Source organism: Physcomitrium patens, chromosome 23, assembly GCF_059467195.1.
Source record: "Physcomitrium patens ecotype Gransden chromosome 23, ASM5946719v1, whole genome shotgun sequence".
Taxonomy (NCBI): domain Eukaryota; kingdom Viridiplantae; phylum Streptophyta; class Bryopsida; order Funariales; family Funariaceae; genus Physcomitrium; species Physcomitrium patens.
Window position 1 is genome coordinate 7,817,753 of NC_143432.1, and position 14,639 is coordinate 7,832,391.

General features: G+C 37.9%; 1 protein-coding gene across 3 annotated transcripts; it reads right to left on the reverse strand.

Moving 5' to 3' along the window:
* Positions 1 to 200: 200 nt before the first annotated feature.
* LOC112275481 (chloride channel protein CLC-d) lies at positions 201 to 9,835 on the reverse strand. Of its 3 annotated transcripts, none has more exons than XR_002967743.3 (24): positions 9,723 to 9,835; positions 8,082 to 8,447; positions 7,654 to 7,726; positions 7,192 to 7,413; positions 6,974 to 7,020; positions 6,629 to 6,727; positions 6,351 to 6,425; positions 5,798 to 5,886; positions 5,489 to 5,629; positions 5,218 to 5,288; positions 4,952 to 5,031; positions 4,524 to 4,673; positions 4,139 to 4,198; positions 3,845 to 3,919; positions 3,465 to 3,616; positions 3,061 to 3,196; positions 2,811 to 2,942; positions 2,489 to 2,566; positions 2,118 to 2,173; positions 1,880 to 1,963; positions 1,510 to 1,666; positions 1,115 to 1,216; positions 581 to 739; positions 201 to 398 (listed from the first exon to the last, which is right to left on the reverse strand). XR_002967743.3 is itself a non-coding variant. In XM_024505834.3 (24 exons), the coding sequence occupies exons 2-24, from the start codon at positions 8,262 to 8,264 to the stop codon at positions 347 to 349; spliced, it is 2,364 nt and encodes a 787-aa protein (XP_024361602.1). In that variant the 5' UTR covers positions 8,265 to 8,447; positions 9,723 to 9,835; the 3' UTR covers positions 201 to 346. The 3 variants fall into 3 exon arrangements, 2 of the variants coding, with proteins under 2 accessions (XP_024361602.1, XP_090102681.1); XM_024505834.3 differs by having other exon boundaries at positions 690 to 739; XM_090246555.1 differs by lacking the exon at positions 9,723 to 9,835 and adding an exon at positions 9,552 to 9,692 and having other exon boundaries at positions 690 to 739.
* Positions 9,836 to 14,639: the final 4,804 nt, after the last annotated feature.

Below are 14,639 nucleotides of genomic sequence, written 5' to 3' on the forward strand. Positions count from 1 at the left end.
TTATATTATGCTACCCCCGTAGGATGTTGCTGTGCCCATGTTGCAGCACCCCACCCGCACCCCTACCCGCTTCCCATGCACTCATTCTTTGCTCTTTCTGAAACAGATGCAGCACACACTGTGCACTGTGGTATTGCTGCTGTGTTGGTCTATGACATCAGTTGGAAAGACAGGCAACTGTAGGTTTTGCGGATCAGTAATTTGGAAATAAAAACAAAGTAACCTTCGTGCAAACGAAATGACCTGTGGAATCTATAGCAGTGTTGTGCGAGGTTGAAATCAAGTGTTCGAGGAGGTCACTGTCCGTGGCATGCATATGGAGCCGGTCCCTGCACTTACCGAAGCTTCACATCAAGTCCTCCAGGAGTGGTTGGTTGCGATCGTGGGGAAGAAAATACCTGTAACATCATGAGCGAAACTTTCAATCCCTAGGCACAAGTAGTATCCAACAGAATAGTAAATGGAGTTTAACTTTTAAAAATATCCTGAAGATATTTGTGCGAAGCAACACCCTTTTATAAGGATTATTATGTGCAAACGCTTTCGAAATCCGTAGATGGTTGGACCAGAGTCACAGTACATTTTGCGACTACGGATTTGAGGTGCTCTGAGGTCTGAGGAGCATATCTAAAGAGAGCATATACTTGTCAGATAAAAAGAGGATGGATTATCATGCATCTGCATCCAACCTTCCTCGACTGCTCATTAGCTCTTCCAAACCATTCTTTTCTTCCAACACCTGAGAACAGACACCCAATAGTTCGCTGTAAGAATATACAGAAATAAGGGTATCGATGTCATTGAAAAAGATTGAGGCGAGTTCCAGACCAGAATCAATGATTAAAATGAAAGTATGTTGTACGAGATGAATGCTCCCCTACAAAACCCAGAACATCAACATTCTTTCATACAGAGGGAAAAGTAGTTGATAACGGGGCAAACCATGTGTTAGGAAATAGACTGAATTCCCTTTGAACATGTTCTCTAACTCTACTGGAAGTGATCTGCGGAAGCTTCATAGTGGTAATCCTGGAAAATTAAGATCCGTTCAGAGGAGCTTCCAGATTACTGATTAAGCATGATTCAAAATAAAAAATGAGTAAGACTGGCTCACCTCAGGTAATAAATCCTTTCGAGTGATTACTCCTACGACTTGTGAAGGCCGTGGCACAACACATATATGCCGCAATCCAAGCAGCCGAAATAGATTGTAAACCTGCACGATTTCAATTGAACTATCAGCTACTTGCTAACAGCATCAACCAAAGACACTGCTGCATTTAGAAAGGATGGAAGAACTAATTGATTTCAGAGGTCTCACTGCATGATTTGAGGGGTTAGAGACTACAATGTATCTTCCATTTAGCTGAGCTTAAGAGTAGCTAGAGGATAATATTGAGTTAATGTGCCTGCATGATTAGACTCCATCCAAAGATGCTGCATTGAGCAAAAGAACAACACATAATGGACTAATTCAAACAATTAGATTTAGTACAAAATAGGACGTACTTTTGTTAGTGACATATCCTCAGGAACAATGTATGGTGTAGGATTCACAAATGGTTGCAAATCTATGTACATATCCATTTCCTGAGGACTGATATTGATCTCGTAGATAGAAAGGCCTTTACTAGACACTGGTTTCGTGAAATCTCGCATGTTATATCTGCGAAGGGCAACATCGGCGTTCAATCGCTAAATTCCATATGTTAGCCAATATTAACCACGTGGTAACAGAGAGCACTTGCAATAATTATTCGAATCCAACGACGTAAAACTCAAATTGAGAGGAAAGGTGAGCTGTGCTTCTCAGTAAGACCACAAAATACCTTAACCTAGAAAACTCTGAAAGTAGCGCCACGTAGTAGTCATCTGTTACCTGAAACTTATTTGACCTCTTATGTCTCCAGGCAAGGAGTTGTGCTGAAAATCTGTCTTGGCCTGAAGAAGAACCAGTAAATAGCTGCATATCCCACAACATGTGCTTAGCTAAAACTTAACAGGTTCACAGAACATGAAAAGAGGATATTATTATCATATGTAAGATGTGCGTGGTGGTTCAAGAGATAAATGTCTAGAACATTAGAAGGGGGGCGAAGAAATAGATGAAAACGCACCTTCTTAAAATAAGGCCAATCACAACAGGCTCTCCCGTATCAAGGTTATCAACAACCTTCACAGTGAAGGACCTCATTAGAGTCAATTGAAGCAACAACTCTTACTGATGTTGAAGTGATGTGATTTCACTAAAACGCTTAATCTGCATGTCTACACTTCTCAATGATAACCTCAATTACGCAAACAACATATAGACTGTGCGACTGGGTCAATCGGCTGCATCCTCGTATACCACATCACAGTTCCGCATCTGAAAAGTAGAGGGAACCAGGGAAAATCAAACAAATAAATAAATAAAACAACACATCATGGGCGATGAAAACATAACGTGAGTGCCTTGCAAGCATGTAATTCCATATCCAGAACTTACCGGAAAGCCATTATGGTCGGTACTTCGCAAGACAGCTACAATTTGACTAACCTTTGACACCCTTGAGAACTGCACAACCTGCAATTCCCATGCAGTGCCAAAAGATTTTCAGCGTACACCTTCCACAATGCTTATAAGATGTTTGGTACGAATAAGCCTCTTATGCATACAAATAAGGTCTGTTGACTTAAGCTACAAAATTAGTAACTAATAGCACACAAATAACTTCGAAGGATTAACTTACAGTAACAAGAATTAATGAAGGGCACCACATTACTCCATCATGCAAACAATCCCTTCATTTAAATCAAATTTGTCTTACCTTTCTTGTGCTAATAGCATCCTTTGCAGCCAAAGTCCGCATAAAACGTTGAGGTCTTGACTCAAGAAGAGGAAGACTTCGCAGCTTTACCTGCTCCTCATAGAAACCATTGTTGAAGGCATCTCCAACGGCCTGCACTGTCAATGACTGTAAGCGAAGGTATAAAAATGCTCCTACAAGGCAGGACAGCATCAAACTTTCCGTTTATAAAAGCACAAGAAAGGAGTAATTTATTGCAGAGATTGAACACCTTAGAGATGAGGAGGACCAACATAATGAGTGGAAGAAGCTGGAGGTTGTTAGTGATCTCCACCATAATAACACACAACGATACAGTCATCCGCATTGAGCCTCCAAGAAACGAGGCAGCCCCCAGCAAAGCGTACCTGTACACAAATGTTCCGGAGCAGAATTAAAATTTGTAACCAGCGGCTAAGGTTATCCTGAAGAAAAGAGGATGAGTCATCCTCTGCAGGAAAATCATTCCTCCCTTCCGCCAGGTGCCAAAGCAAGCAAAAGAGATTATATAACGGAAACTAACAATCAAACAAACACCCCCGTGAACAACAAGGGCCACTAAATAGAACAAAAGAAACAGTAAAAAGCCAACAGAATCATGAAAGAACAGGTCAGTTGGAAGTTTCCACAACGTACGTTCCTTCGTCAACACTATTCTTTCTCGAAGCATTGACGACCAAGATTCCGACAAGTCGCCCATAAGTTGCACCAATCATAATACCTGGTACAAACTGCCCTGAAGGAACAGCTGTTCCAAACGTCAACACCGCAAGAGAGAAAAACATTACCTGCACATAGTCCACCTACACTCAGTGACCTATAACCTGCACATATTCATTTAGAATTTGCAAGGCGAGCTAGGTCACTGAAAACACCTAAATTACACAGGCCCAGGTGAAAAGGATGAAGTATTTATTGGTCTAGCTGTGGAGAGATGGGATGGTGAAATGTGAATACTAGCTTAACATCTACGCATGATCAATACCCAACACATTGCAAGATGGTATGTGACTTACCAGAAAGGTCAGGAGGCTACGAGTCGTATATTCATTTGGGGTATTCGTGCTGAAAAGGTTTCTGATTGCATCATCCTGTTAAACAAATCAGACAAAGTAGAACATATTTCTATCATGACAATCCCGGTTGGCAATATTTCAAATTGAGATATTTATGAATTACTTCCTTCTTTGGACGTGTTGCAGGAAATTGTAGAAGGTGAAGTTACTTCGTTATGCAAAGTCGATTATCTTCAAAATCCATCTCCAGTCTCACTAGGCACAGAGAGCTCCAGAAGTGGACAAGTATCTAACCTGTGTATTAAAGAAGATTGTTGCAAGGTCGTTGTATTCGTTTTCATTTGAACAAAAGAACTGCACAGGTCAAATCATTCTCAAAATAAGGAAAAGAAAAGAACGGTAAGTATTATTTCCCAAACCTTTCACACACGGTAAAGCACAAAGTTAATTGAATATATGTGTGTGTGTGAAATTCCAGACATGAAAGAATATGTCACGAAATCAGCTTAGCACAAAGAATACCACATTGTAAAGATGAGATTCAACAATGTACCTTTGAACAAAAAACTGACCATCCTAAATTGATCACCCTTCTCCAAGAATCTTAGCTGCTTAACATCCCTACTTGCAGTAAAGACCACTTAAGCAAATATAAGGAGCCTTCACATCAAGAACTTACATTGACATAGTTGCCATAATTGCTCGAAGGGAGGGGACATGTCACATCTGGGTACTTGGCGGGGTCCGGACAAGGCTTGCAAGTGGTCATCATTGGTAAACCAAATGACAAAATGGATGTTATCAACGATACCAACAGAACCTCAATAATCTGCATCATTTCAGAAGCGAAGTCAGAGTTCACGAGGCAGGCAGCGTCAGTATGTCAAGGTACTAAACAACTGGCTTGTATGGGCCCAACAAACAATGAATGAAAGTTTACAAAGAAGTAGTCGAGGAAACGATATCTGACATAATACTAGCCGCTAAATGCAAAAATATTTAACTGGTCAAAATCCAAGTATGGCCATAGTTCCACAACTGCAACGGACATAAAAGGCGATTTGAAACACTTCCGTTCGTCAAATACCCACTCGACGAATTAAGTACCATTACACGATTGCCTTGTCTGTGTAACACATTTCGTCTCCAAGTGGAGATCCAGATGGTAAGCTGGTTGAAAAGTGCTCCTGCCACAACCATCATTCTTAAATGGCAAACAAATCGGTAGAAAAATGATATCAACCTCAAGCTTGAGCACCAGCACACAACAATTGTGTAAAATATGTCTCAATATCACAAATCCAATTACTTAACAGGAAAATAAAATCATTCCCCACCATAATGATAGCTGAACAGAGTTAACTGCCACATACCCAATAGTCCGCCAATAGCACCAAGCATAGCCATGGGTAGAAGTTCATAAAATGAGTAGTCATCCTGACCCCTGTACATGAACGAGAGGCGTAAAATGACAAGCATAATGAACTTACACTAAACACCTAAACATTCTCAAAATCGTGTCGAGAATTGAAAGAGCACTTCATATTTGTACAGGGTCTCTCACAAAAATGCAAAAGTTCAAATTTCTTTCCTCACAACGCCAAAAATCAAACATTTCACCTCCGCAAGCAACGCACAGCTTACCCCGAGATATCCCATATGATAAATCCACCAGAACTGAAGTGTCCGCATTTACCATTCTTACACCAACCCATAGCAGTCCGCACCACAATAGCAACCACAGCTGATGTAAAAAACACCCGCCATAGAAGTTGACTCCTCCACCTTAACCAACAATCGCGTTTTCAGATACTGCTAATGTGGAAAACATACACAACCTGTACAGTACTAGAGTCACTTAACCTATGTTAACCAAAGTGATAAAAGCACTAGATGAGCAGACAAGGTTGCAGCTGCGATCCAGGCAGGAATTCGTGAGGGAAAGCAAAGTACCAGGAGGTAACCTCCTCAAGTGCAAACAAGACACCTCCGACGGGAGATCTGAAGGCTGCAGCTACCCCAGCAGCACAGCCACATGTCACCTAAGTAAATAGCACAGTTAACGCCCTTGAATCATTTTCTCTAAACCCAGAAGAAGAAGAAAATAAAAATTAAAAAACAGGAGAGGAATCCGTAATCGGAGACATAAGGGATAACCGAATATCAGCACTTCATAGCTATCATCTATGCTCAAGGTTGATGGAAATGAGACACTTATGGAGAGAAACTGAACCGAAGAGTTATCCTCATATCGATCAATGATCAGGTTTAAGATCACCACAGCATCAAAGGTGGCAGAAACTAGTTGTGTTGCTATCCAATGATTTCATCGACTTCCAACATTTAGTACACTAACTCGTATGGACAGCAAAATATCCATCAAATGATCACGAACGTTCAAGCACGCACATTACTCTACATTTCACGTGTTCTTGACACTGTCCACGGAAGAAAACGTGGCTATTAGAAGACGAATGAGCTGACGGTACAAATTTGTAGAGCTTACAAGATCACGACGATCACGATCATTTTTAAATCTTCGAAGCCATCTCCAATTCGCATTGTACTTGGTTGAACCGCCCTGCACTTACAAAGTAGGATTAACAATAAACAAATAAAAAATGCACATTCAGAAGCATTCAAGATCCGTCAAATGCCTGCTCTCGTTATAAATCCTAAAACTGACCCATGTTAATCTCTAGAGCCTTTCTGTGAAACAAAAGTATTCAAGCATATCATCAAATCTCTCTATCAACCAGGACTGAAGAAGTTGAGATCATTTACCTGTCCAAGTACAGATGCAATACAGGCGCCCGTGTGCACCAGGGGACCTTCCTTGCCTAAGGCCAACCCTCCTCCGACTGAACCTATACTACCCAGAATCTGCCCATCATACAAACAGGAAACATTGAGGACTTTTTGTTTGACTGCTCACTCAAAAGATCTTTGATCTTCCATCATCCAAGCAGCTTGCTACGTGATTAGTTGGGAATTCTCGTATCGGCACACTCTTGCTTGTTATTAGCAACAACAAAATTACGCTACAATATCGAATTGGCGCCAAAAATTGAAATTAAATAATACTTCGTTGAGGCCAATTTAATTTGTGATACACCCTATACTTCTCACCTTTCCAATAAGTGTACGAAACAAGAGAATGCCAGGAGTATCAACACCTGCAAAACAGTTCTACACTTTTAGCGCTTCAATTTGTGAGACAAACCAAGAAATCCAAAATTAATGAATGATTTGTCGCCGTCTTAAAATGTTGAAGGTGTAATACAGAACCGAAAAAAAACAGGCGCAAGGAAACAACTGAAAGTACGTTGCACACATGTGTTCCATACCGTTTAAATAGGCCTTGATCTCAGGGATACCAGACCCTGCTGCAGCGGGTGCAAATTGGGTGACGATGTAAACTGATGAGAAAACTAAAGCCCCATTGCAAGCAATATAGACGACTAAGCCCAGAAAGTAACTGTGCTTCATGACAGCAAACGTAGCAGCAAACTTCCATCCCGAAAAATTTTCGACTGCAATATTAATGAAGAAGGCAGCAAGTCCAGTCCCTGCAAAAATAGCAATCTCGTGTTCACTACTAAAAGCACAAAAATCACAAAAAATAATTTCCTACTACACAAATTTGACCAGGTCTTGGTCTATAGTTAAACTTAAAGTGATCTCAGATGAATTAGATGCAGTTCAAAACGTCCCTCGAATGCTACAGCTTGCATTGGAGAAAGCACAAGAAGGCTCCAAGATTGCCAAAACCGAACACAAGTCCAAAAGAACAGAGGGCTAAGACATACCTATACCAATGAGAAGTGCAAAGGTCCATTTTAAGGTTACATAGGAAGCATGATGCCAAATTCCCCGTTGAGCCTGCAACGAGCCTTAAAACCTTTAAGCAACGTGCTCTCATTACGGCGACAGTCTCTCAGCAAACCATCAAGCAAGAAATAAAAATGCACTTATGGCCATCCTTTGTGTCACATCAAAGAAAGATGCTCAGCCGGCATCTGTTCTTCACCATATAGAAAGTCTCTGAACTTCAAACTCGTCATTGTAGCCTCATTCTACAAGTATGTCTAGTACGACCACTCCCCTACACATCATTTAATTCCAATCCAACTTCACACCTATTCTTTATAGAAGACATAGGTTGAAAGTATCATCTGCAGTGCTGCATAACCAGAGCGTGTTAACACCCAATCAGAAAACTCGATCACAACTTTACCTGGTCCTCTCGATATGCCACGCTTTCAACGACCTCGTAATCCAGACTTTCCATCCCTCGATCCCGATAGCCCAACATGAGTTCATCGTCACTATAGTGTGTGGGCGAGTCAGGGGGCTCGTTGTTAAGTTGTTTCCACATGGGCCCTCCGCCATTGACCCCTGGCATGTCCTTCCCTTGCATGCCAGAGTTTTCGTTTCCCCCGCTCCCACACAGCCCACAATTAAAGAGCTTCCAACATCAGATGGCAATCAATCATTCCCTCAGTCGCTCTTGGCCCCGAAGGTCTCCGAGTATTGTAAAACGCCCCTACGGATCCGCTCTTTAACCAGTCAGCTCTACCATAGCTAAGTAGAATCCGGCTTCCTGTATTACATGCCAAACCAAATGAGAATTCTCCACTATTCTTGTTCTAAAACCCAGCCATCTGTTATAGCGATGAAACAAAGTGTCAACTTTTAATGTCTATTCTACACTTGCAATGGAGTACTGCGATGCAAAATTCTAGCGTGTGACCATCCTCTTCCTGCAAATGCGACACCACAACTTGCGCACAACTAAGGTTCTGAATCGTCGAGGTTATTTCCACACCAGCGATTAAAATGAGTACCTCTCAGTCTAGATCCCTCGACTTATGAACAACATTCTCTTATCAAAGTTTTCTCAACCAGAGTACCTTATCATTGATCTATCAGCGAATTATTGTGCGATACATTTCAATGATTGAATCACAGTTATTCTCACTGCACGGGATTCGCAAATACCATTATCCAGGTTCAAAACTTGCAAAAACAAAGCACCTGATACAACTAAAATTTTCGGTTATCTCTAATTCTTCAAATACGTCACAATGCCATTCACTAGACACTAGTGAAATTCCAAGACTCTTACAGCCATTGGTGAGGCTATCTACTCGGACTACCCACAACTGTTCACAGAAATTGCCAGGTGCGATGTGCGAGCGTGCGAAACCCCATCTGCCATTGCTAGTTGCCCACCTTGAGTATGAGAAAACCCTAACACTGTGGTCCATAAGAAGCATTCAACTGGTTGACAAGCATGTCTAGAAATGTTTCTCGATCTCTACATTCTCATCACACCCTCATCACATTATGCCTTGCACAATTGAAGCTAGTCCATCGACACTCACAACGAAGCGAAAATTATACGCAACTGAAAAACCAATGCATTAGGAATCGATACTGCATCAATTTTTTGAGAGATTTAACCAAGGTCTGATTCTTCCATACTAACACTCAATCTAGACTGCTCGAAAGCCTTCTAAGTAGAAGCATCACGCAAAAGCCTCAAAATCGATACCGACAATGGCGCATCACTCGCACAAATCACCTTAACACATGCTACATACCGTAACGCTAGCCCACATCCTATCGTGCGACTAAATTCCATTCTGTGGCCACAATTCCCGCCATCCATTCCACAACCAGTGCTACTGACTTCAAACACTACCTGCTCTACTCCCGACCCAGGTACTCCACTCCACCCACCGATCACATGAGCCACCTCCGACAAAATCTTAAGCCCAACTTGATTAATACCGACCATCCATTAAAATCACAAACCAGCTAATCTCAAAGAAGCATCAATGCGACTCAATCAAGCTTCACAATCTGCCCCTACCTCTGCCCCCTACACCTCCCACAATGCACGACTCCTCATCGTTGCTCCGGAAAATAATCACAAGCAGAGACAAAATCGATGTGATAGAAATCGTCATGAACACCGCAGCAGGTGAAAAAAGAAATCATCATCGCCAAGCTCAGAAAGTAAACTACCTCACCGGAAGAATGAATGAATGAATGAATGAATGAATGTCTGCAGTAGTAGTAGCAATTCCTGGAGAAAATTGTGGCCACAGCGGCATCAAGGCATTCGGGGGGTGCACGAGGAATGTGCGCCATGTGAGAAACAACAACAAAGTCTCTCAAGTGTGTGGAATTGGAAGGTGGGTCTTGGATGGGTTCTTCGAGGGGTACTTGGAAGGAATCCGAGGCATGTACCCGACACTGGGGGAGCCACCGAGACTGTGAATGATTTTCTTACAATGGCATGCTGCAGAGTCGTCCAAACTACAAGGTCTTTGTTGGTAGATGTGGGTGTGCATCTTACTCTTTGCTTTGCTTTCAGGAAAGTGAAAAACTAGTTCCTATTCTGTGCAAAACAGGTTTCGAGGCTCAAGCGAAGGCAATCAGCAATAGGGAGAGGTTCACTTCTGATGTGAAGAAAGCACTGTAATTGCCAAAGAATCCAATAGTTATTATTCTTCTTCTGCACCAGCAGTAACAATACTCTACAAATAATCTACTTGATGAGCTAGAGTGACGGCTTCTGCTGCCAGAGACGGGATGACTTTCCCCGTATGTCTCAACTTGTTACAGAATAATCTTTGTGAGGGTAAAACTACGAGATCTACTTTGAATGCGTTTGTGCTCCTCCCTACGTTAACCAGGTCAAGACTACTACTTCGTGCATCTTGAAGTGCTGTGAGATCACGAGGCAAAATGCCATGAGCAGGCACACTTGCACAGCCCTAAACAACTTAACCCGCGAAGAAGTAAGCATTGTTGCATGTATTCTACTCGATAATGACCAACTTAGGTGCCGTTGTTCCTTTCCTCGTTCCACTTGTCGACCTGCATTGAGTCTCTGGATTAGACATTGTCACACATGACAGTTATAACTACACACTGGATGACCTTCAATATCACATTACCCGGAAACGCGAGAGCATCTACCCAAAGGGAAGCAAAACGTCAATAGTTTAGTGAGTAGCAACGAGTGTTCGCAGGTACGTATGCATACCCATTCATCAGGGCATAATGAGCGATAGTATCTGGCATACTTAAGCGACTCTTTGTCATCACTCCCCTTCTAAGCAGCACCCACAAAGATAAGTTATTATTTGTATCTTTGAAGAAGTTGCCATTGTTGGTTGTATTTTCACTAAATCATAATAAGTTAATTTATTATTAGTTGCTCTTCACAATTGTTAGAGTGCATTTATTACCACCTAAGGTAGAATTAGTGATTTATTTTTTTCAACATTATTATCTAATATAATACAACAAAAATTTATTAATTGTTCAAAATAAGACAATTAAAAAACTAGTGCATTTTATATGAAAAGAAAATTTGTTAAGAATAATAGACCCTCATACACTCCAAAATCAAATGGTAATTTTTTTTGATAATATAATTCTAAACCATCTTATTCTTTACATTCTAATCAACCAATTAAAAATATTATCTACCATTATTATGAGAAAAAACAATATAAATTCCTAGAATGTCATAAGAAATAAAGAAATTAAATAAAAAAATCAAAACCTACAAGTTCATATGTTTTTAAGACACCATTATACTTATTTATGGCAATATTTGTTAATACTTTTGATCAATTATGGTATCTAGATTTTAGAGCCAACAATCACATGTCTCCTTTGAGAGACCTTTTCAATGACTATATTCCATTCACTATACCAAAACTTATTTTATTAAGAGATGATAATTTTCATATTGCTCAAAGAATTGGATCTATCATCTTATAATTCAAATTTAGTCAATACATATAGATTTCAAATATCTTATGTGTTTTAAGATTGGATTTTTTTTTATATCATTGGCTCAACTCACTAAAACTAGACACAGAGAAATTAAGTTTATTAATAAGACATGTGTTATTAATATTAAATCACTCTATATTAGTGAAGTTTATTATTTTATTTTATTTTATTTTATTTTATTTTAATCTTCAAATAAGAAAATCTATATTCTTTAGATGCATGTGTTTTATCAACACTCTCTTCACCTCACATATATGATAATAAATGTCATTGCTTGATGTATATTAATGATACTTCCCAGCAATCAAGCAGCATCCTTCCTTGCTCTAATTTCAATCCACATTTGATTGTAGGTCTTCTTTGTCTTTACATCAAAATGACAAATCCAAAGTAGTTTATTAATTGTCCTCACTTTGTGGTTGCTAATTCTAAACGATTATCAATTATGGTTGCCACGTCAAAACCATTGGCTAATAAATCTACCATCTTATCTTGATTCTAAGTACTTGACATAGCCACTTCTTCTATATTGATTAATAGTCATGCCCTAATGAAAGGTTTGAATGTTTTTTTTATTACAACCGTGGCAATTGCATGAGCCATAGTACTTGCAAGTTAAAAGAACTCTATTATATACAATACCATGTCTTGAACCGATAATCTTAAGTAGAGCACCAATAGCTCTTTGCTATTATCTAAGGCCTTTATGATGTTCTTCTTACATTAGATGAGTAATTTGTCCTCCAATAATATTTTAAAATTTTTATCAAATCCTAAATTGGTGGCAGTATCTTTTGATTTTCTATTTCTACAATGATTCTATTCTTATATATTTTATAGCAATTTCATGATGTGGATCTACTTGATTATTGCCCATGTTAAAATAATCCTTGTTAGCAAGGCCTAGGCCCATATAGCTTAAGCTAGTGTAATCCAACTTTATATTATTCTAGTCAATACAACTCTAGCTAGCTTAACCACAATCCAATCTAAGGTGGCTTCAATCTATAGGGCCCAAGCTTGTATAGCCAAAGTCTATGTAGCTTAGGCCTAAAAGATCCTCAACAATGTAGTTGCCTAAAGCGTTATTGCTTTGGAGGAACCTAATTCTAAATAATAGTCAACTTATTTTAAATTCATATATTTCAACTTTAAACAATATTTTGATATTATAACATCACCAATTAAGACATCTTAATTACATTAGCATGTGACATATGGTATGCTATCATTTTGTTTTTGGATTATTTTTATTATTAATTTATTTTTTTTTAAAAATAATTTATAATAAATATAATAACATGCCTTCTTTCAAAACAAAGTAACATGCCTTTGTCTATAGTATTAATCAATATTTTATAACTTTGTATACCATTTTTTAAAATAGTATAGTTGAGCATAAAAATTGGTTTGTTATTTATTCGTCTCACATCATATCACATGCAGCCAATTTTAATATTAGTTATTGGACTAAAATAATTTTTACTACTTATTATTTATAATATCTATGTCATCATTTTTCTTTACAAAATACTACTTCCTATAAAAAATAGACTAGCATAAAATCAAATATCCAACACTTGCAAATTTTTGGATGTTTAGTTTTTACTAAAATATCTAATACTAAATGTTCAAAACTTAACTCTTTTATTTGTCAATACTTATTTCTTTGCTATGCTAAACCTCTTATCATTAAAAAAAATTGAGTTTGTAATTTAGAAATCCATCAGCTCTTTGTAAGTTAAGATGTGATTTTCAATGAAAATTTTATATTTAAACCTATTCTTATTATGGAATCTCTTCATAAGTGAAAAGAGATGAATAATCTTTTTATCCTATCTATTATAAAGCATATGTTTTGCACTACATAGTAAAGTTGTTCTACAAGCTAATAAAATATAAGATACGTGATTAACTTTTTGATTAAGTTTCTAGCCTATTAATTTATTACAAACACATGTAAAGTCAAAGCAATGTTTATAAAGCTTCTAAGAAGCTTCTGTAGAAGATATTATTAGAATATTTTATTTTTATCTACTTTTACTTAATCATATAGGTAATTATTACAATATATATATATATATATATATATATATATATATATTTGTGAAAGTTCTCCCTCTTCTTGAGATGAATTCTATAAAGAATAGTCATCATATATTGAAAAAATCCAAGATGCAACAAATTATATTTGCCACATATTATAATCTTTATTCATTTGAAGATGGTTGATAGGTCTTGTCAACTATGGATAGTGTCTTATACTAAGGCGGAAAGACCACTTTATTATTCAATTGTTGTTGAAGCCTTCATAATTCCCTTCAAATAAAATATTTGAAACATTGTCAAGAATCGTTTGTACTTTTGACAAAATCATTAAATTAAATTTAAAATCACTAAATTAGTGATTTTAAATTTATGCCACACCTATATTGATGAAAAAAAGATATCAAATGGTATTCCAAGTAAATACAAAGATTATCAAGATATCTTTGAATAAAAAAAATATAAATATTTTTTCACAGTATTATCTTCATGATTGTTCCATTGATCTTTAAGAAGAAGCTCAACCACCATTTGGACCAATCTATAACCTATTACAAAATGAATTGGCTACACTGAAGAAAAATATTAATGAAAATTTAGCTTAAAACTTTAGATGTCATTCTAAATCGCTTGTTTGTACTCCTATCTTATTTGTGAAGAAAAAAAACAAATTTTTGTGGATATTGAAAACTCAACAAGATCACCATTAAGAATAAGTATCCTCTATCCTTAATTTTAGGACTTCTTGATTAATTGAATCAAGCAAAGATCTATACAACAATAGATCTATGAAGAACATAAAATCTAGTACACATTAAAAAAAGAAACAAATAAAAAATTGCATTTTGAACCAAGTATGGATATTTCAAATATAATGTCATGCCTTTTGGACTCACAAATATGCAAGCAGCTTTTCAACATCTAATGA

What these genes read in the sequence shown, in the direction of transcription:
- LOC112275481 (XM_024505834.3), bottom strand. Translation starts at nt 8,264, where the DNA reads ATGCAAGGGAAGGACATGCCAGGGGTCAATGGCGGAGGGCCCATGTGG. An exon ending in TGCACTTCTCATTGGTATAG is followed by an intron (nt 7,414 to 7,653) that starts GTATGTCTTAGC and finishes CTATTTTTGCAG; the next exon opens with GGACTGGACTTGCTGCCTTC. An exon ending in CTAATGAGCAGTCGAGGAAG is followed by an intron (nt 399 to 689) that starts GTTGGATGCAGA and finishes ATGATGTTACAG; the next exon opens with GTATTTTCTTCCCCACGATC.